Source organism: Nycticebus coucang, chromosome 18, assembly GCF_027406575.1.
Source record: "Nycticebus coucang isolate mNycCou1 chromosome 18, mNycCou1.pri, whole genome shotgun sequence".
NCBI classification, from domain to species: domain Eukaryota; kingdom Metazoa; phylum Chordata; class Mammalia; order Primates; family Lorisidae; genus Nycticebus; species Nycticebus coucang.
Window position 1 is genome coordinate 51,990,508 of NC_069797.1, and position 22,985 is coordinate 52,013,492.

Here is a 22,985-nt window from a genome sequence, read left to right on the forward strand (position 1 = left end):
AGTTCTCTGCTTTGTTGTGCCCCCACCTGGAAAGGAAAGGCCTCCAAAACTCCGCCTCTGCACCTATCAGCATCCCTACCCAGAAAGGCGGGGATTCGTGCCGTCCAATCGAGGTCCTGCTAAACCGCGCCCCCACGGAACAGACTGCCAAGTCTGGCCAATCAGTAGAGGAGGGATCGTTCTCTCCAGCCAGTTGGAAAGCGCTAGGGCCGGACCTATACACCACCCCCGCACGCGGGGAGGTGACCGTTGGGACCAAATAGGCGGCGTCACCAGCCAATCAATACGTTTCTACGCGCTTCAGCAGCCAATTAACAATAAGAACGCCTCCGATCCAGGCAAGCAGAGGGCGGGAATAGTTGCGAACGTAGGCCGAGGCCAGGGTCGGGCCCACATTTTTCTGTTGGGTATGTACAGAAAAGAGGACGGCTAAGCTAGGTTCGGAGGAGGGGGAAGTTGGAAGTCAACCACTATGAGGCGTGGCCAACTGCGTCACGTTGCTCAATCTACTGTCCTTAGAAACCCGCCATCCCTCCTCTCCCATTTCTCACCTTCCTTCTCGGCATTGCCGGCGGCTGCGGCCCGACGGTTCCGATTCGGGCAGCGGCGGCAGCAGCAGCAGGAACGGTGGCTCCGGCGGGCTCCGTGGCGGCCTCTATAGCAGTCCCAATCCTGCAGACGATCCCAAGTGCCTCCTACCTCTCAGCGTCTAGAGCGTTCTGCGCAGGCGCCGCGGGCTGAAGCTCTTTTTCCTTCACTTCCGGCTGGGTCCGCGTCAAATGACGTTATGGGCCAGAGAGGGTGCTGGGAGGTTTTCTCCTTTTGATGAAGCTAGTGGGTGCCATTTTGGAGTTGGGCAAGAAAATGACTGCAATAGTGGGAACCGGGGCCTGCCATTTTTAGTTAGGTAAGTGGCACGCCTTGTGGGCGTGGGTAGCCATTCTTATTTGGGGCAGAATCCTTACCGTCAAAGTAAATGGTTCTCATCTTTATCTTGGGCAAAATTTCCCTTCCTGTTCGTTTTAATTTACGGAGTCGGAGACGGAAATCCCCGGAATCCATCAGGTTGCTGAAATTTAACCCTTTCGTTGCCTAATTAACTAAAAGACATTTCTGTGTATCATATAAACTCAAAGTTGGAAAAGGATAGTTTACACAGGAAACTTTAACAACCATCTCGTGTCTCAAAGGAATGGGAATGGGGGCTTGAAAAAGGAACGAAAAAGTATTGTCAGTCCTCAGGAAGTTCCTGTCTAGCGGAGGAGACACTGTCTTTGCCTTTAGAGAACAGAAAGTCGTGCACAACGCTTGGGGCGGCAAAAACATTTTCCAGAAGCTGTAGCTCCAAAGAATTCCCAATTTAGCTCTGCGGTGAGCGCCCACTTCCTTCCCCCACTGTGTTTAGGTTTGAGAGCACTGGGTGGCCAGGGGTGAAAAATGTGACTTTAATGTGAGGTGGCTGTTCCATAGTCAGAGAGAAGCTGTTGAACCCCATTTTAGCCCATATGACTTCTGGAATCCAGATGTATGAGTTAGGAGAAGGAGGAAGAGAAAGGAATATTTTTAGTGAAGTTGAAGCCCAAAAAAGAATGGATATTTAAATAATAATGACAGAGCCTAGGAAGGAGAAGTTTCTCCCTGATATTAGGTTAGAACAAGTTATAAGAAGAGGCTGGAAAGTGGAGAGCAGGCTTTGAGAATTTAACCTCCGTGGAGGAAAAGTCTTGGCCAAGAGTGACTGGGTAGAATCCAGGCTAGCTCAGTCATTAAGTTAGGATCCTGGACCACCTCCCCCATTTCAACCTGTGGCAAATTAAGATGGAAATTTTCCCCCAGGAGCAGGGCTAAAGAACAAAGCAGCAGAAGTAAACATCTGATTGATGTACTAAAAAGAGAACTGGGAAGAGTTAAAGTTCCTGACCCTTAGCCAGCACTCTCCTTGGGAATGTCCTGGCCACTGTTGACACAAGCAGCTTTTAGTATTTAATATTTAGCTTTTAGTGCTTGGTTTAAATACCTTTGATAACTTAGTTCGGTTGAGCTATTCATAAGAACCTATTTGACAATGGCTTGCATTTCTTCTTTCTTTGTACCCTCTCTACACTTAAGCATTTAATTTCCACACTGTTAAACTCTGCTATTTTGCACTTCCTTATATGTTCCTGAGGTGCTCTTGTGTTCTGGATCCCTGACTGGTGATAAGGATCTCTTATGCTGTATCTTAATTCTTTCACATCATACTTTCTAATTAGTGCCCAGACCTTGTTCTACCCACAGTAAATGACTTGCTATTCAATAAGAATATCATTACCATTTTACGGTCTCTGAATATATAGCAGTCAGAGGTGGTAAAGTATTCTTCCCTGGAAATTAGTATTTTAGAATAAGATCTTATCCTGACCTAACCATCCATCACACAAATTTGTAGTACCAGCATTACGAGTGTTCAATATAGTTAATCTCTTTTGGATTCTCTTAACACTACAGCTGACATTAATGAGTTTTTACAATTTCATTTAAATGTGGTTCTTGTCCTTGGAAAGTGTATACTCTGGCAGAAAGATGAGAAAACTAACACCAGTAGGATAGAAATATGATCATAAGGGAAAAAATGTTTACAGTACTTGACATTAGAGTAGACCAACTAAATATAATTAGATTGGGGAGGGGAATCTGTCCTCTTCCCCGCTCCAGACAGACTCTAGCCCAGTGGTTCTCAACCTTCCTAATGCCCTAATGTCGTGAGCCTTTAATACAGTTCCTATGGGTCACGACCCACAGGTTGAGAACCGCTGCTCTAGCCTGTTCTTTTGCTCAGTCTGATCCTGAACTCCTAGGCTTAAGTGATTTCCCCCCCTCAGCCTCAAGTAACTGGGACTACAGGCAAGCCACCATGCCCAGCTGAAAGGGCAAATCTTAAAAGCTCTTTCCTTTTTTTCTTTTTTTTTTGTAACCAAATATAATCTTTACTTTGAGGGCCATTTTTATCATGACAATAAGCTCCCAGTAGGAACTGATAGTTGCAAAGCCTTTGACTGGTTGTCCCCTGTCCATCCTCATCTACCAGCCTTCTCATATGCACTCTCTGCAGTTCTCCCTCCCTTACACTTTCTTTACACTTTGTCTGGATGCACCTCCCAATCCTTTTTAAAATTTATTTCTTTAGAAAAATCTTTCCTGGGTTCAGCGCCTGTAGCTGAAGCAGCTAAGGCACCAGCCACATACATCTGAGCTGGCGGGTTCGAATCCAGCCCGGGCCTGCCAAACAACAATGACAACTACAACCAAAAAATAGCCGGGCGTTGTGGCGGGCACCTGTAGTCCCAGCTACTTGGGAGTCTGAGGCAAGAGAATTGCTTAAGCCCTGGAGTCAGAGGTTGCTGAGCTGTGATGCCATGCACTCTACCCAGGGTGACAGCTTGAGGCTCTGTGTCAAAAAAAGGAGGAAAAAAAAAAAATATATATATATATATAAAAGAAAATCTTTACTGTTTTATCTTTGCAAGGTAGTAGGGCGTAGAAGTGTATTATTTTGTACTTGCTGCTTATTTATACTCTTTTTTTTTTTAAGCTTCTAATTTTTTATTAAATTCCATCGGATTGACTTTTCCTGTCTCTCTCTCTTTTTTTTGCAGTTTTTGGCCAGGGCTGGGTTTGAACCCGCCACCTCCAGCATATGGGGCCAGCGCCTTACTCCTTTGAGCCACAGGCGCTGCCCCTTTATACTCTTTCTTATATAATTTGGTAGATAATCCCAGTCCCTAGTCCTCTTTCCAACTGATGATAGGAACATAAATTGTATTTACTTTACTCATCAGTTATACTAGTCACCAGCACAGGCTTTCATGTCAGATCTGTATTTGAGTCTCATCTCTGCCACTTTTCTATCTGCATTGCTCTTGGACAAGTTTTTAAATTTATCTATGCCTTAGTTTTCTCATCTCTGAAGTGAGGATATTAATGTCCACCTCACAAGATTGTTATAAGAAATAAAGGAGATGTGTGTTATAAAACACTTCAAATAATTCCTGACATAGAGTAATTATTCAGTGAATGACTGTTGTTATTTATATTTTCAGTCACCCTAGTCATGGCTATAACACCTAATTTTGTGTAATTTTGGCCTCAGTGTTTATTTGCTTTTGCTTGTTCAGCCTCACTTTAACTCAAATGATACAGAGTGATTACCTAGGCATTACATACCAGGCATTGAGTCACACCAAAATGGAAAAAACACCATCTTTCCCCTAAAGGAGCTTAGAGTCTAGTAGGGAAGACAGGGGAGTAAGCTCAAAGTTCCAAAATACCGTAGAGTATTACATGGAAAAATAAAAGGAAAAGCAACGTTCAGAAGTGGTACAGAGGAGGAAGTGGAGTGTTTCATCTGGAAAGTTTAGGAAAGGATTCATAAAAGAGGTAAAACAAGAATGGAATTTGATAGAATGAATGTTTGCCAGTGAACAAGGAAAATAAGGACTTTCCATGCAAAGGAAACAGCCCGTGCAAAAGTATAGAAGTATGAAGCATCATTGTTTATGGGGGTGACTGACTTGGTATAAATTAGCTGGGTGTGGTGGGGCGCACGCCTGAAGTCTCAGCTACTCTGGAGGCTAAGGCAGGAGGATCACTTTAACCCAGAAGTTTGAGGTGGCTATGAGGTAGGCTGATGCCATGGTACTTTAGCCTGGGGCAACAGAGTGAGACTCTTATCTCAAAAAAAAAAAAAGTAACAATGGTTTGGGAAACCAGTTCATGCAGTGTCTTCAATGCCCTACTAAGGAGACTGGACTGAAAGTGGTGGGCAATTTCTTTTTCTTTATCTGTCATTGTTTGCTTCTAGAGGGCAGGATCCTTGCCTAACTGGCCACGGCATCTCCAGCTTCTCTCTTACTGCGTTGCACCTAAAAGGGCTCAGTAAATAGGATGGCAAATTCCTGACCCCACTGCCAATTGTTGACTCAGTTGCACAAAACCAATCGTCCTCTCTCTTAACTTCTTTCTGACCAGGAGAGGTTAGGCACAGCATTTCCTCTGTGTGCAGTATTGTAAGGTAGGGGAAGCATGCCTTGAAGACCTTTTAAAGACAATACTAATGTAGCCATGCCAATCTTATAACTTTTGAGTCAAAGTATTGGTCTAGTCTCTATCCCTTTGGGAGAATCTCAGAGGCTGCTGACATGACCTTAATTCATACTAAAATCTTTTCTTTTTTTGGTTTTTGGCCAGGGCTGGGTTTGAACTCGCCACCTCCGGCATACGGGACCGGCGCCCTACTCCTTGAGCCACAGGCACCGCCCCCATACTAAAATCTTTTCATTTGCAGCTTTTTTAAAAATAGAGTCAGCACAATCACTAATGAGCCCTTCTTCCCTACCCTTGAAGGAAATGGCCCAGAACTTCTCTTACCTTCTGGCTACTTGTTAATTTGGTTCTTATATCACCCATCACCCCCAGCCCCAGCCCCACCCTGGGGGAAATTATTTATTGGACAGATCCCAGCAGGCTCAGGCGCAGTTCTCCGCCTCTGCAGCTGGGGTTATAAATAACTACCAAAGCTAAACAGTCAAATAACCACATTTTGAAAATTGCTTAAAAAATCACTCTGATCCTGATTCAATAGCAGTTCTCTTCCTACCCCTGCCCTTCATCTTCCCTCCTTCTTCCGCCTCTCTGCCTTCCTTGCCTGATCCAGGCTCCCTAGGGAAGGCATAGGGCACAAAGCTGTCTTATGATGAAGACATCCTTTTCCATATTTGATGGGGCCAAAGCCCTCCAGGACTGTAGTTATAGTTACAAGATGTTGTTATGGCAGCAGAGGCCCCAGGGCAACATATGTTCCTCACTGTTTCCTTAGCAGACTGTCTCTCCCTGGGTTCTCCATGCCCAAATTCACTTACCAAGAAACCAGGGAATTGCCATTGATATAGGCCTTCATTTTGTGATTCCAGCAAAAAATAAAGTTCTTCCTTATTTCCCAGACTGAAATGTACCCAGTAACCATGGTTTGAGACTTTAGACTGTAGATATTTTCATTTATTCATTCAACAAATATTTATCCAGCACCTGATAAGTGCTAGGCATTGGGCTGGAAGCTGAGTATACACTGAATATACAGATGCGGTCCTTCCCTTCTGTCAATTTAGGACAAATGTGTATAGGAAGGAGCTAGAAGAATAAGACTTTCACGTCCCCTCAATGCCCTCCTCCTTTTCAAAATTAATTAACCCAGTGTAATAACACTAAATACTTTTTTTTTTTGAGACAGAGTATTAAGCTGTTGCCATGGGTAGAGTGCCATGGCATCATCATAGCTCACAGCAACCTCAAACTCTTGGGTGCAAGCTATCCTCTTGCCCCACTTTTTCTATTATTAGTAGAGATGGGGTCTTGTTCTTATTCAGGCTGGTCTCAAACTCCTTAGCTCAAGCAATCCACCCACCTCAGCCTACCAGAGTGCTAGGATTACAGGCGTGAGTTGCTGCAACCAGCCACTAAATACATTTTTAAGGAAATTGAAAGATCCTTCATCTCATTGCTGCCCCAAAGCTATTTTTATCCTTTATATGTTGCCTTCCAGTCTTTCTCTACATGTATACATTTTATGTGCACATTTTTTAAATTTTCAGATTTTTTAGCTGGGTGTTAGTAGTACCAACACTACTCTCAGTTGGTACTCATATAGGAGCATAGCTGCTATAAGGAGGGTGGCAGTGGCTCCTAGTGCCCGTAATCCTAGTACTTTGGGAGGCTAAGAGCAGTGAATTGCTTAATTTCAGGAATTTGAGACCAGTCTGAGCAAGAGTGAAACTCCATCTCTGCAAAAAATAGAAAAACTAGCTGAGCATTATAGTGGGCACCCATAGTCCCACTACTTAGGAGGCTGAGGCAAAAGGATTGCTTAAGTTCAAGAGTTTGAGGTTGCTGTGAGCTATGATGCCATGGCACTCTACTCAGGGTGACAGAGTAAGATTCTGTCTCAAAAAATTTAAAAAATACAAATTTAAAAAAAATATATATATATTTTTTTTTTTTGTAGAGACAGAGTCTCACTTTACTGCCCTCAGTAGAGTGCCGTGGCATCATACGGCTCACAGCAACCTCCAGCTCTTGGGCTTATGTGATTCTCTTGCCTCAGCCTCCCGAGCAGCTGGGACTACAGGCTCCTGCCACAACGCCCGGCTATTTTTTTGTTGTTGCAGTTTGGCCGGGGCTGGGTTTGAACCCACCACCCTCGGCATATGGGGCTGGCGCCCTACTCACTGAGCCACAGGCGCCGCCCTAAAAAAAAATTTTTTTCTGCAGTTTTTGGCCAGGGCTGGGTTTGAACCTGCCACCTCCGGCATATAGGGCCAGTGCCCTACTCCTTTGAGCCACAGGCGCTGCCCAAATTTTTAAATTTTTATCTATTTGTTTATTTTTTAGAGACAGAGCTCAGGCTGGGCTCAAGTGATCCTCCCACTTCAGAGAGTAGCTGGGACTACAAGCATGGGCCACCAGTCCTGCGTATTTATTTATTTATTGTAGAGATGGCGTCTCACTTGTTGCCCAGGCTGGTCTCAAATTCCTGGCCTTAAGCTATCCTCCTGCTTCTACCTATGTGCACATTTTAATACAGATGTGCCCGTTGCTTACATGAAACTTTGTATTTTACATATATATATATACTCAACATTTGCCATATTTCTCTGTATAGTAAAACCTCTGTAAGTTGACCACCCAAGGGACTGTAACAAACTGGTCACATATGGAGATGGTCAACATGAGGAACAAGGCCTGCAGTACTGATACGTATATGTGGAGCATGTCCAGTCTATGAGTATTTGGTCAATTTAAGAAGATGGTCAATGTAGAGAGGTGGTCAATTGTGGAGGTTCTACTACAGTTTTCATAGTCATAACCGTAATCGGTGTGTGTGACATTATACTGTGGTACAAGGATGTAATGTGCTCTCATTCCCCTGTTATGGGGTTACTGAACCTCTTTTATGTCAGCTAATGCTCTAGTGAGTGTGAGCCTGTATAGCTCTCTCCTGTTTTTATTTCTGCCTCTTATATATTGCTTTATTCCCTTCCCTGAAGACTTGCACAAATTTACAACATCACCATCAATGTGAGAGTGTCATTTTAAGTCATTGTTCCCCAAACTTAGTATTACCTCTTTTTAAAATGTTGCAATTTTAATAAAAATGAAAACAGCACTTCAGCACTTTTTATTTCTAGTGAGAATGTACTTCAGTCTTTCGTGTGTTTAGTTGTAGTTCTATTTTCTCTTCTGTGAAATCCTAGTCATTACTCATTGCTCTACTGGGTTTTTGATGATTTCCTTTTAAGTTTGATAGAGAGATAAGTCAATGCTTTTACTGAGCCACATTCAGTTATAGACCAGAGTCATTAGGTGACAGAACATTTGCTGCATAAGTATTTCTTTAGTGTTTTCCCCCCCCACTCTCCTTCTGGCATCCCAATTACATGTAGTAGTAAACTCTGTCAAGAAAGAGCAAGACTGTAAACAAAATGTCTAGGTGGTGTGAATGAAAGCATTGTGGAGGCAGGTTATATCTTATCCCAGTGAAATGCTGAGTGGCCACTTTACTAGCCATAGTCACTCTTGCCCATTATAAGAACCTCAAAGACAGTTCTGTAGACACTATTTTCCTAGTGATGGGAGAAACCAGAAAGTTTCCCAAACCAATCAACCGCAGGAGGATGAAAAATGGCCTTGCATTCTGCCTTCTGTAAAATGTGGGTCTTTTTATTTGTTGGGAGATGCTTTCCCAGGAATGGGGGCCAGGAATGGGTCCCTCTGAGTCATTTACACATGCTTACCCAATCTCCCTTGTGACTAAATGTACCCAAATGTGAATCAACTGGCCAGTGTGAGGGATGCAGGCCACAACTAGGAAAAACATTTTCTCTATTTAAGGCAAACCAGCCCATATGTGGTTTAGACCCACAACTTTGGACTTCTTAGTCTTGTTCTAACCAGCTGAGGTTACTTACCTCAATCTACTCTCAGGGATTAAGGATGATTTTCCTGCTATCCTGGAAATTACACAAAGATGATTGGGCATCTGGTCATTTTATTACCTACCTAGCCTTGCCAGCAGATGTCACTACACCAAACTATATTCTCCAAAGATCGGGCTGGAAGGAAGGGCTTCAGAAATGCCAAGTCCAACCATTAGGACCTTATTCTCCCACAGCTTCCATTAATAGCTCTGGAGAACTATCAAGGGTATGTGTATATACATGGTTTCCAACAGTACTGAGGCCTAACTCAGGTCAAGACCCAAGACTCTGGGCCAGGTGCAGTGGCTCACACCTGTAATCTTAGCACTCTGGGAGGCTGGGGCAGGAGTATCCCTTGAGCTCAGGAGTTCAAGACCAACCTGAGCAAGAGGGAGACTCTGTCTCTACTAAAAATAGAAAAACTACCCAGGTGTTGTGGCAGGCACCTGTAGTCCCACTAAAGATCCCTCCTACTTAAGAGGCTGAGGCAGGAGGATCGCTTGAACCCAGGAGTTTGAAGTTACTGTGATCTAGGCTAATACCAAGGCACTCTAGCCTGGGTAACAGAATGAAACTCTGTCTCAAAAAAAAAAAAAAACCGCCACAACTTTGGGCAGAGTCAAAATTCTTATCCAGGGACCTTCTCCAGATTGGGTGGGGAGCACAGCTGCTATAAGGAGGGTGGCAGGGCATGTAGACCATTTAAATGGGGGGTGCACATGATAGAGTTATCTAGGAACAAGAGCCATAGTCTTGGGGCTGTTCCAGACATCACTGTGGAACTGATACCCCAGGCCAAACACTCCACCCACCCTCCACCCTGCCCTTCCATGCACACTGGCAGGGGCCATCCCTCTCCTGAGGAATGTAGCCTGGGACTGATCCATGAATTTGGGGGCCTCCCCCAAGCCAGCCAGGCATAGCCACACTATGCCGGGGCACGGGGAAAGTTCCTAGTAGTTTAGACCATCATTACTGGTGTCCTTCAAGACAATAATAAGGAGGATTAGTAATCTGAGGAAAAGAGCCATTGTCAGCTCTTCTGTAAAGACTTTCATTGTGTGTGCTTATCCATGATGGGGATAAAGACCCAAATCCTTTCCTGGCCCATAGTGTCCTATGTGGTCTGTCCTCTGGCTAACTCTCCAAGCCCATTCCGCACAACTCTGCCTCATTCTCTGTGCTGCCTTCCCGTAGTTCTCAGAAGTTCACTGGTTCCTTCTATAATACCTCAGGACCTTTGCACATATTCCGTTCTGCTGGAATTTTATTCCCTCATATTCTTCTTAACCAATTTCCACTAATCTTTCAGATGTCAGCTCAAATGTTGTTTCCTCAGGAAACCCTTCCCTGAACTCTCTGAACTAGACTAGATCAAGGCCCTCACTGCCCACTCTTATAGCACCTTACATTTCTCTTCATAACACTACTCTCGGTTGGACTCATACCATATGTGAGTGATATTTGCTTTTTTTTTTTTTTTTTTTTTTTGAGACAGAGTCTCACTTCATCACTCTGGGGTTGAGTGCCATGGCATCATAGCTCATAGCAACCTCAAATTCTTGGGCTCAAGCAATCCTCTTGCCTTAGCCTCCCAAGTAGCTGGGACTTCAGGTGCCTGCCACAATACCCAGCTAGTTTATCTATTTTTAGTAGAGACAGGGTCTCATTCTTCTTGCTTAGGCTTGTCTTGAACTTGTGAGCTCTAGCAATCCTCTATCTTAGCCTCCCAGAGTGCTAGGATTACAGCTGTGAGCCACCAAGCCCAGCCTGATATTTGCATTCTTTACCTTCTGTCTTCCCAACACACACCCTTCTATGAGAGCAGTGTCCATTTTACTTTTGCATTCTCAACACCTAGCAGAGTGGCTCTTAAGCCTTCAATAACTATTGAAAGTATGAATGAATGGCAGGTGGATAAATGAAGGAAGCTAGAAAACATACTCTTGGGCGGCGCCTGTGGCTCAGTGAGCAGGGCGCCGGCCCCATATGCCAAGGGTGGCGGGTTCAAACCCAGCCCCGGCCAAACTGCAACAAAAAAATAGCCGGGCGTTGTGGCGGGTGCCTGTAGTCCCAGCTACTTGGGAGGCTGAGGCAGGAGAATTGCCTAAGCCCAGGAGTTGGAGGTTGCTGTGAGCTGTGTGACGCCACGGCACTCTACCGAGGGCAATAAAGTGAAACTCTGTCTCTACAAAAAAAAAACAAAAACATACTCTTACTCTTGCCCATACTTTACATAGTATTTACATATAGTGCCTAGTTGTGGTCACTTTACCTGCTAAGGAAGAACATATCAGAGTCCACAGAAAGTCATCTAAATTGATCTAACTGTAGATTACTAGATGAGGCAACATTAAAAAGATCATGAGGACCGGGAGCAGTGGCTCACTGCCTTGGCCTCCCAGAGTGCTAGATCAAGGCCCTCACTGCCCACTCTTATAGTACCTTACAGTGAGGGCCTTGATCTAGCACTCTGGGGCAGTGAGGGCCTATAATCCTAGCACTCTGGGAGGCCGAGGCAGGTATATTACCTGAGCTCACAGGTTCGCGACCAGCCTGAGCCAGAGCAAGACCTCATTTCTAAAAATATCCAGGCATTGTGGCAGGCGCCTATAGTCCCAGCTGCTTGGGAGGCTGAGACAAGAGGATCTCTTGAGCCCAAGAGTTTGAGGTTGCTGTGAGCTATGATGTTACAGCACTCCACCGAGTGTGACAAAGTGAGACTCTTTCTCAAAAAGAGAAAAGAAGATCACGAAAGGGCCGGGTGCAATGACTCATGCCTGTAATCCTAGCACTCTGGGAGGCCAAAGTCGGTAGATTGCCTGAGCTCAGGGGTTCGAGATGCACCTACGCAAGAGCAAGACCCTATCTCAACTAAAAATAGAAAAACTAGCTGGGCATTGTGGCAGGGACCTGTAGTCCAGCTATTTGGGAGACTAAGGCAAGAGGATCGCTTAAGCCCAAGAATTTGAGGTTGCTGAGCTATGTATGATGCCATGGCACTCTACCCAGGGTGACAGAGTGAGACTCTGTGTCAAAAAAAAAAAAAGAAAGAAAGAAAAATAAAATTGTGAAAAGATGGAAGCTAACATTATGATCTGTGTACATGAAAACATAGAGGAAAAGTACAGATTTGTTTACCAAATCCCTAAGGGAAATCTTTTGAAAACTAGAGTGTAGATTCCCCAGAGAAGGGACTGTGTATTAATTATCTGTATTTCCCCAACACCTAGCACAATGCCTGGCACTTAGGAGGGGCTTAAGAAATGTATGTTGAACTATTTTGTTGTTAAAGCTTAAAGGAGAGAGACTTGGGTCAAGGGGTAAATAAGGTAGTATGCAATTATTCACTTGGGAAACCTCAGAAGCAAAAAAAGAAAAGTATGAATAGGGTCAAAAAGGGAGAGTTCCTTTACATGTATAGACAATAGCTACACAATGGACTGTTTCAGGGACATTAGGGCCATTCAAGGCCTATCCTTTGACCTTTTGAGATCATCCTTATGAAGGGCAATTACCAGGGGCTCTCACAAAATGTGTCTTCTTTCCACTGGTAGGGACCATAATCTAAACATGTAAATCATTGCTCTCACCCTACCCCAGCACCTTAGTATTACCTCCTTCAGTGTCCAGACTCTTGGGCATAGGCTCTGTTGGTCCCTTGGGCATATTCTATTCTGTTTCCCACCAGAGAAGGAAAATCCCAGAAGTGGTGCCCTGCAATCAGAAGTAAAAATGGCTGCATCTCTCAGGGCAACCAGTGCCTGGGCTTGGTATTCCTGGGCCCACAGCAGGGAGGCCATTAGCCTGGTCCCAAGAATCCCTGCAACCAGCATCCCTGGCATGTAGCCTTCCATCCCTGGCACTTAACCCCCTGGCCCCATAAGAAGGGACATTTCACATAGTTTTTCTTGGAACCATGGAGGGTTCAAAAGAATTCTTGTATATTAAAAAAATAAATCCTCCAAAAACAGCTATTGAGCTGCTTGACCTCACTTATTTCTTCCCTCTCCCAGCAGTGTAAAGCTCAAAGAAAAGGTTGCGGATTTGGATGTGTGTCCATTAGCCTCAGGCCAGCTAGTTCCAGTGTTCTCACACAAGGTAGACCAGAGTCTTGGACCCCAGGAAGGGTGAAGGCTGCATCCTGTCCATAGCTGGGTCTAGAGGCACAGGCATCAAGAAAATAGATACCCTGACTCTTGTCAGTGGTATGCTGAATGCTTCATGGAAGCTAGGCTCAGGGCTTCCTCTCTTGGGCTTGCCACTCCTTCCCTTCCAGCAACCTATAAATCATTGAGTATTAAATACTGTCTGGAGGACCCTGCTCCCCCACCCCTGCCCTGAGGCTCCCTGCCAGGCAGAAGGCTGCAAACTAAGCAAGGAGAAAAGAGAGAATGGGCAGCAGGCAGGGGTGCCCATCATTTATCAAGCAAACACAGCGGTCAGTCACTCTTCCCAGTAGTATCCTGGCAGGCTGGGCAGGCAACACAGCCAGTGTCTTCTGGCAAAGGACAGCACAGTCCGGCAAGAGTTCCCCCTATTTGGCTGCCCCACCTCAAAAGCGGGGAGCCAGAGTCAAGGGGTGAGTCTTTTTTCACTTTGGATTTTTGATAATTTCAGAATAAACACATTTCCAGTGCCGGTACATTCTTACATCTTCTCCCACTCTCTTCCACCAAATCTCCCCCAGGCCCTCCTTTTACAGCTTCTCTTTTGACCCTACAAAGGGCTTTCTCACTTTTCCCTGGCACACTGCTGAAGTTTCTTAGGAGTCCTGGCTCCCTCACTCAGGCAGGCTTTCTGAAAGGGCAGCACCAACCTCCTCTTTTAATCCTTCTCTTTTTCATGGAACCCCCTCACCCTACACTTCCCCATCTTCCTCTCCTTCCTAAGGTAGGAAGCTTAAGGAGGGGGAATGGATTTTGTCCTAGGCTAGTCCACTGGAGATAAAACATGCTGATAATGGTTTCACAGAGTTCAACTCCCATACCAGGACAACTAGAACCTAGCAGACTTACCTCCATAATTTCTTAACAGTGCAAACAAAATTAGAGTTCTAGAGAGTTTAGAGCTCAAAAAGGTGAAAGGAAGCCAGAGGTATGGGGTATGGCATGATTGGTCTGTATTTCTAACTTGTCTATGTCTGGGTCCCTCTTACCTAGTCCATTGAGCACCCCATATTGGTTATGCACTCAATCTTTGAAAGCAGTTGACCAGTCATTTCTAGCTATCATCAATGTGTTTCCTAACTTCTCTGAGCCTCAGTTACATGAATGGGGATAATTATACCCACTGTATAGGTCAGGAGCCTGTTTAATTGAGACCATGTGTGCAAGTTGCTTAGCTTATTGTAAGCGCCCAGTAAGCTTTCACCAGTGTTGTGCAGCAGGGGTACATGGCCTGTGGCATTATAGTTACATTACTTTCTGGAGCTCTGATGTCACTGTCTCCACAGGCGATGGGGATTTGGGGGGCATTCTGAGGAATGCAGAACCACCACTGGTTCAGGAATCCCAGAGTTGCTACCTGGGGAAAGAATTCAGAATTGAGTGTAGAGGACCAAGAAGTTGACAGAGTTGGTGTCTAACTTTTTTTTTAATTAAACTGACAATATTTATTTTGTTGTTGTTGTTGTTGTAGTTTGGCCAGGGCCAGGCTCGAACCTGCCACTCTCGGTATATGGGGCTGGCGCCCTACCCACTGAGCCACAGGCGCCACCCCTGGTGTCTAATTTTAATAGATGTGCTGCTTTAGTGAACAACAGGGTTGGTATCTAAACCTTGACGTAACTTTCTGGGCAAACACCCAGGAAGCCAGAGAATTGGATGGAGCTTTTAGGTGATACTTCCAGGTGCCAGCTGTGTGATATTATCAGAGTGGCAAGGAAGAAGCAAAGCCAAGCTGCTTCGTACCCCAGCAGAATACAGGCTACTTTGTAGACTACCAGGCCTTGCCAAAGTTGAATGGAAGCAAGGGTCACAGAGGCCACTGGTGGAATGTACTGGAACATTCCAGGCCTTTCCACTGCACAACACAACTTCTCAAAGTCATTGAGCCATCGGGGGCTTCCAGAATCGGCTACAAGTTCCTCAACCTCTACCATACACAGCAGCAGAAACCACCTGCTCTGAGAGGAGCACTGTTCCAAGTGCCACCAATTTACTAAGTGGGAGAAGTATCAGTCACCCCTTGGGGACTTTTCATTAGCTAGAGAGACTTGGCTGCCAAAACCATTTTGTTGAGCCAGAGCCATCTCGTGGAATAGATGTATTAGGTACAGGAAATGCACAGGAAAAACCGGGATTAGACACCTAATTCAGTCAGGGCTGAAAGTTGGGCGGGATGTTTAAGTTGGCTTCATTCTTTCAGTCAGATGCAGACTTACAATGACTCCCATTAAACTTAGTCACAGCCCTTACTTGCACAGACCCCTTCAAAAGCCCTGTACCTAATTCTTTTTTTTAATTTGAGACAGTCTCACTATGTTGCCTTCGATAGAGTGCTGTGCTATCACAGTTCACAGCAACTTCATACGCTTGGGCTTAAGCGATTCTCTTGCCTCAGCCTCCCAAGTAGCTGGGACTACAGGCACCCGCTACAACGCCTGGCTATTTTTTGGTTGCAGTTGTCATTATTGTTTGGCAGGCCCTGGGCCGGTTTCAAGCTGGCCAGCCCCAGTGTATGTGGCTGGCACCCTAGTCGCTGAGCTACAGGTGCCGAGCCCCTGTACCTAATTCTATGTTGATAATTCTTTTCTTTTACTCTTTTCCTTAAAGAGGAACCCCAAACATGATTGAGGAAAAAATAAATAAATAAAAGAAACATCAGGCCTCACAAAACCTGAGGCCTTTCCTACTTTCAGTCTGCAGGGCTTTTATCCTCAACTTTCAGGAATGGATCAGCAATATTAGTTGGAGAAAACAATTAATAGGCTTGGCACCCCGTAGCACAGTGGTTATGATACCAGCCACATACACCAAGGCTGGCAGGCTCGAACCCAGCCCAGGCCTACTAAAACAATGACAACTGCAACAACAACAACAACAACAAATAGCCGGGTGTTGGGGCGGGCGCCTGTAGTTCCAGCTACTTGGGAGGCTGAGGCTAGAGAATCGCGTAAGCCCAAGAGTTTGAGATTACTGTGAGCTGTTATGCCACAGCACTCTACCTGGGACGACATAGTGAGACAATGTCAAAAAAAAAGGAAGAAAGAAAGAAAATAGTTAAATAACCAATATTGACTCAACTTTGCTGGATGCAGTGGTTGATAAATACCATTACAGAGCTAATGGTTCCCTTTTCTCAGATTGGGGAGAAAGGACAAACATATAAAATGACTTAGGAGAAATTGTAAAGTTACCTATAAGCCAATATGAAATTATGGGCTATAGGGCAGCGCCTGTGGCTCAGTGAGTAGGGCGCCAGCCCCATATGCTGAGGGTGGCGGGTTCAAACCCAGCCCCGGCCAAACCGCAACAACAAAAAAAAATAGCCGGGCATTGTGGCGGGCCCCTGTAGTCCCAGCTGCTCAGGAGGCTGAGGCAAGAGAATCGCGTAAGCCCAGGAGTTGGAGGTTGCTGTGAGCTGTGTGACGTCATGGCACTCTACCTGAGGGCGGTACAGTGAGACTCTGTCTCTACAAAAAAAAAAAGAAAGAAAGAAATTATGGGCTATAAACACAACACCCAAGTCTTGAAAGAATCATGACTGTTGAAAGTCAGTTGAGGAATGTTTGGAGGAAGTGAGGTCTAAATGGAAGTTGAATCAAATGGTGGTAAAGCCCTTGGAGTGGGAAGGGCAGGGAGAAATCTCATTTACCAAAGCACAGAAAATAAAACTGAATAAGAATCTGTGATGGTATTTTGCAATTGCCTCTATAGATAATACTTTTAACTCTAAAAATAATATCTGGAGCCTATGCCCTAGGTCTAAAGGAAATCAGACTATAGGCCAACTTTCTTTTTGGTTGAGACAGTCTCACTTTGTCACCCTCAGAGTGCTGTGGCATCACAGCTCACAGCAACCTCAAACTCTTGGGCTCAAGAGATTCTCTTGTCTCAGCCTCCCAAGTAGTTGGGAATACAGGCGCATGCCACAACACCCGGCTAGAGCCTCAAGCTGTCACCCTGGGTAGAGTGCTATGGCATTGCAGCTCACAGCAAACTCCAACTCCTGGACTCAAGCGATTCTCTTGCCTCCACCTCCCAAGTAGCTGGGACTACAGGCGCCCACCACAACACCGGGCTATTTGCAGCTGTTGTTGTTTGGCGGGCCACGGCTGGATTCGAACCTGCCAGCTCAGGTGTATGTGGCTGGTGCCTTAGCTGCTTGAGCCACAGGCGCCAAGCCAACACTGGCTATTTTTAGAGATGAGATCTCACTCTGGCTCAAGCTGGTCTCAAACTTGTGTGCTCGGGCAGTCCACCTGCCTCAGCCTCCTAGAGTGCTAGGCTGACAGGCGTGAACCACGCGCCCAGCTATGGACCAACTTTCAAAGCATTCGTCTCCTCTATTATATTTATCATATATTTGAATCTGGTTTTGGTATCTCAATGCCTGGTTTGGTGCTGGTATGAGGGGAAGAGAGAGGGATTAGATGTGGAACCAGATGGAGAATGTCAAAGATATCATAGCTTATTTATCCCAGGGGCAGTTGTATTTTTGAGGCAGACTTGAAGAAGGTGAGTGGGAACACTGGGGAAGAGGGAAATCTAAACAGGAGATAAAACAAATAGGTCTTTTTATTTATACCTGGCCTCCTGGGAATATACTCAACCCATAGGAAAGTCAGATGCGGGGAATACAAACTGTTCCCAGTCAGGGGCTATTCTAGAAACTAGCTGGTTCCCCAAGGTACCCATAAGCACTTGACATCGTGGAATTGAGTGTATTTTAATTTCTGTGAAACAGAATCTGCATGTTGGTCACAGTGCTACAAGTTGTAGGGTGTTGCCTAAGATAGACCTGTTCTTAGGAAGCTTATGTATTTTTTTTGTTTTGTATTTTATTTTATTTTTTAGAGACAGAGTCTCACTTTGTTGCCCTTAGCAGAGTGCCATGGCATCACAGCTCATAGCAACCTCCAGTTCTTGGGCTTAGGCCAGTCTCTTGCCTCAGCCTCCCTAGTAGCTGGGACCACAGGCCCCTGCCATAATGCCCCGCTACTTTTTGTTGCAGTTTGGCCAGGGTTGGGTTTGAACCTGTCACCCTCGGTATATGGGACCAGCACCCTACTCACTGAGCCACAGGTGCCGCCAAAGCTTTTGTATTTTAACATGGGAGGACATTTTAAAAAATGAGAAATGGCCAGGCATGGTGGCTTATTCCTATAATCTTAGCATTATGGGAGGCCAAGGTGTGGGGATCACTTGAGCTCAGGAGTTCCACATCAGCCTGAGCAAAGTGAGACTCATCTCTATTAAAAATAAAAAAATTACTTGGGTGTAGTAGTGTGCGCCTGTAGTCCTAGCTACTCAGAAGGCTAACGGCAGGAGGATCACTTGAGCCCAAGAATCTGAGATTGGTGTGAATTAGGCTGAGGCCATGGCACTCTAGCCCGGTTGATGGAGCAAGACTCTGTCTCAAAATAAATACATAAACAAACAAACAAATAAATAAAAGAAATGACAGCCAGGGTATTCCATAGTCTGGGGAGCCATATCTTCTGTCCCTCTCAGTGACCCTTTAGGGATATAGCAGAGACAGCTATATTTGTTTCTTAGAACATTCCCCTAAAAAGATTACAAGGTCTCCTGTATATCGTTGATCTCTCATCCATAAATCTAAATCTTTTTGATTTGGGAAACAGCTTGATTGAGATATAATTTTTAAACTATAAAATTTAACCCATTATACATGTATAATTCTATGATTTTGAAAGTAAATTTATAGAATTACGCAACCATTACCATAACACTCCAGAACATTCTATTGTGCCTATTTGCAGATAATCCATGCTCCCACTCCCCAGGCCTGGGAAACCACTTTCTGTCTTTTCTAGACATTTCATATAAAGGAATCATACCATATGTAGTCTCTTGTATGATTTCTTTTACTTGGCATGGTGATTTCAAGTCTTATCCGTATGGCAGCATGTATCAGTAGTTTGTTCTTTTTGTTTTTTTGGAGACAGAATCTCACTTGGTCACCCTCGGTAGACTGCTGTGGCATCATACCTCACAGCAACCTCAAACTCCTGGGCTTAAGCGATCCTCTTGCCTCAGCCTCCCAAGTAGCTGGCACTACAGGTGCCTGCCACAGATACCTGCCACAACACCTGGCTATTTTTAGAGATGAGGTCTCACTCTGGCTCAGGCTGGTCTGGAACCTGTGAGCTCAGGCAATCCACCCGCCTCGGCCTCCCAAGTGCTAGAATTACAGGTGTGAGCCACCACGCCTAGCACTTTGTTCCTTTTTATTGCAGAATAATATTCCATCTAAATCCTTTGGAGGTTTTTAGGCAACAAAACAGGATGCAGGGCACCTGATCCCCTTGCCCTTTCTCTGATTTGCTGAATGACCTCTGACAAGTCTTGCCCTTGACTGGACATCTGTTTCTCAATCTGTAACTTGAAGTGGCCAAATCATATATAGTCTCCCAATGTGTCCTCTAATTTTTTTTTTTTTAAATCTACTTTGTATTTTCCATAGAGTGCCACTAGGTCTAATATTCTAAAATTTTAATGTCTCTGATTCTACATTTACCCTTTTACCTGTTTGAAAACTTCCACCATAAGCTTTATTGTTGAAGTGGAGCAATCTTCATTTTTAAAAGGCTATGGTTTAGTAAGGAAATTAGACTCCCACTGAGCATGGAAGAAGTGTAAAGGAGTGAATGTCTTTCAGTCTGAATGAAGGAGAAAGAACAAATGAGACAATTAAGAAGACGAAGGTGGTGGACCATAGTGAGGGACAAAATGTGTCAGCAAAAGCACTGAAGGTCAAAATCCAGGCCATCTGGTTACCCTGGGAGTAAGCAGGAAGGGATATGGGGAGACAGAGGCCCCAGAGTGGGAAGAGGTGCTGAGGGATAGGACCCCCTCCCTAGTCTGTTCCCATAACCTCATTCATTTCCTCCACCTTCCTTCCTAATCCCTCTCAGGCTGCTTTGCTCCTTCAGCTCTGACCCCATTTCCTCAGGATCTTGTTCCCTGAGGAGCCAAGCCTGACATTTCAGACAGAGGCTGAGTAAAGGAGGTAGGTCAGAAAGAGACACTGTGTATCTGCGTCATTTTATTTTCTGCTTTATTATTTTGGAACTTGCCAGGGGGTGGGGGGGGCAAAGATGTAAGCACTTAGAATTTGCCCAGAAGTTCAGAGATAGTCCTCCGGGTACCAAGGAATATCGAGACCTCTAGTCTGTGCTGAATAATTGCTACTGGGTGTCATATTTTGTTTTGTTTTTGTTTTTAGAAATGGGGTCTCGCTCTGTCACCCAGACTGGAGTACAGTGATGTGATCATAGCTCACTGCAGCCTCAAACTCCTGGACTCAAGCCATCCTCCTGCCTCGGTCTCCTGAGTAGCTGTGCGCCATAGGTGTGGAACCTGTGAGCTCAGGCAATCCATCCACCTCGGCCTCCCAAGTAGCTGTGCACTATAGGTGTGTGCCACCATGCCTGGCTAATTTAAAAAGTTTTTATTTTATTTTTTAAAAACAAGGTCTTCCTGTTTAGCCCAGCCTGGTCACTGGTCTCCAACTCCCCTGGCCTCAAGCGATTGTCTCGCCTTAGCCTCCTAAATTGGTGGGATTATAGGTGTGAGGCAGGTGTCATATTTTGGAGGGTAAAAATGGTGATGTGGAATTCCCATTCTTGGTGGTTATTGTGACATAAATGAATGCACAGGGTGGAATTTACGCCTTGTGTAAGGATGTAAATCTCTGGATGTAGGGCCAGAGAGTGCCTTCAGAACTGGAAAGTTCCTCTTGGTTGTGACAACCCCAGCCTTCTCCTAATTCAGTAGCCTTCAGGATAAGGCTTCCTTCCTGACCCTCTGTTCTGCCAAAATTCCCCACAGCCTTTTGTCCTTGGTAGTGTCTCTAACTCCTGCAACTTTTAAGACCTGAAGCCTATAACGGACTGCTTGGGAAATGATCATACCTCTGACTAAATCCTGTAGAAAAAAATAACGTCGGGCGGCGCCTGTGGCTCAGTGAGCAGGGCGCTGGCCCCATATGCCAAGGGTGGCGGGTTCAAACCCAGCCCCGGCAAAACTGCAACAAAAAAATAGCCGGGCGTTGTGGCGGGCGCCTGTAGTCCCAGCTACTAGGGAGGCTGAGGCAGGAGAATCGCCTAAGCCCAGGAGTTGGAGGTTGCTGTGAGCTGTGTGATGCCACGGCACTCTACCGAGGGCAATAAAGTGAAACGCTGTCTCTACAAAAAAAAAAAGAAAAAATAACGTCAATTCCTTGAGTCCTCATTTATTTGTGACAGATGTGGGCATCCTAAAGGCATGCTGGGATCAAAGGTCTAAGCATTTACTGTTGGAACCCCATAAGGCAAATAAGCCTCCTCTAGGTGAAAAACTATTAACATACTGGGTATATGTAATCCTCCACTTTTTATGTCTTTGGGTGCCTTCCTCCATCCCAGAGTCCTTGAAAGCAGGAAACAGGTCGTAGTTCTCAATCAGAATAGCATCAAGCCTAGGGCTACTTCCACATACATGCTTGAAGGCCTGCCAGCGTTTGAACTTCAAGGTAGAAACCTTTTCTCTGAACGTTATTGTCATTCCTTAGTGCCTAGCTCAATGTCTGGCACATAATCATTTCAATACATTTGGATTGGGAGAATTAATTAATGGTAATGATGTTGATAAGGATGACAGTGGGGACAGTGGCAATTCTCATAAGCTAGAAGGTGCTTTCTGATGCAAGCCATCTCCCTTAGCAGCACACAGCCTCTGCAAAGCCATGGCTTTCTTCATTGGAGAAAACAGGGGATGATCTTCAGATGAAGTCCTTATCCTCCCATCATGCCCATGCCAGGAGAAGCTATCAGTGATAGAGAAGGGAATAAGAGACAGCTGGTCGAGCATGATACCTAGTAAGGAGAGGACCCAGTTCTCCTGCCTTCTCACTCCTCCAGCTAGGATCAACTTTAATGTCTTTTGCCAGCAACTTATCAGGAAAGACCACGACTTTCTGGACTCCGAAGATCCATTTTTTCAGCTGTGCTGCCTCCACTGGCCTTTTTTCTACTGTCCAGGTCCTCATTTTCTGGTACCTTGGCTTTGGAATAAAGTTTAAACCTCATGTTTTTTGGGACTATGCACATTACTTACCCCTCTCTGAGGGAAGAAAGCATCTGTACAATATTCCCTTTTAATTTTCAAACAAGTTTGTGAGGTTGATGGAACAGGATGATTCTGACACCGAGAGGAAGCCACTTGCTCAAAGTGTTTCAAAATTGTTCATCCCAGGGCTTTACCTCTAACACACATTACATCACTCAACCAAGAAAAGGCACTGATCTCCTAAGACTAAGAATTTACATGTTGAGGAGTCCTAAAATAGTATAAATTTTCAAGCAAGATGATATTTCAAAAGGCCAACTAGCTTATGCTTTTGCTGTTGAGTGGTGGTAATGGTCTACATAGAATTTGAATGTTGGATGAGAAAGTACTTGAATCTGGAGTCAGAAAACCTGGAATGTAAGTCCTGGGTCTGCTATTTACTAACTGGATGCTCTTGGGCAAGTGGTCTGGCCTCTGTGACTTAACTTCCTGAAAAATGAGGGCAATAATATCTGTATTTTCTACCTTACATGTGTATTATGAGAATTAAATGAAATGATATACATGAAAGCTGTAAAGCACTAGACAAATGTTAATTTTAATATTTTGGTCAGATTTGCATCTTTGGAGATTCTTTATGAAAGATATAAATAATAATCCTTCTGTGTTCTTTAAGAAAGTTTTACAAACATAGAGATTAGGAACTCAGCTCTGGAGTCAGGCTGCCTGAGTAACCTTGAGG

General features: G+C 44.9%; 1 protein-coding gene and 1 long non-coding RNA gene across 6 annotated transcripts in view; one reads left to right on the forward strand and one right to left on the reverse strand.

The window, feature by feature from the left end:
- Positions 1 to 843, reverse strand: part of KAT7 (lysine acetyltransferase 7) — a 44,633-nt gene extending 43,790 nt beyond the window's left edge. For 2 of the 5 annotated variants that reach the window (XM_053569213.1, XM_053569212.1), the window contains exon 1: positions 552 to 843. In XM_053569213.1, the coding sequence (XP_053425188.1) occupies positions 552 to 566 (15 nt within the window). In that variant the 5' untranslated portion in view covers positions 567 to 843. The remainder of the gene's footprint in view (positions 1 to 551) is intronic. The other 3 variants (XM_053569211.1, XM_053569210.1, XM_053569214.1) reach the window with 2 other exon arrangements.
- On the forward strand, positions 792 to 22,864 carry LOC128570260 (uncharacterized). Its single transcript, XR_008375542.1, has 3 exons — positions 792 to 907; positions 20,110 to 20,204; positions 20,421 to 22,864. It is a non-coding gene; the product is annotated as an uncharacterized LOC128570260 (long non-coding RNA).
- The last annotated feature ends 121 nt before the right edge of the window (positions 22,865 to 22,985 follow it).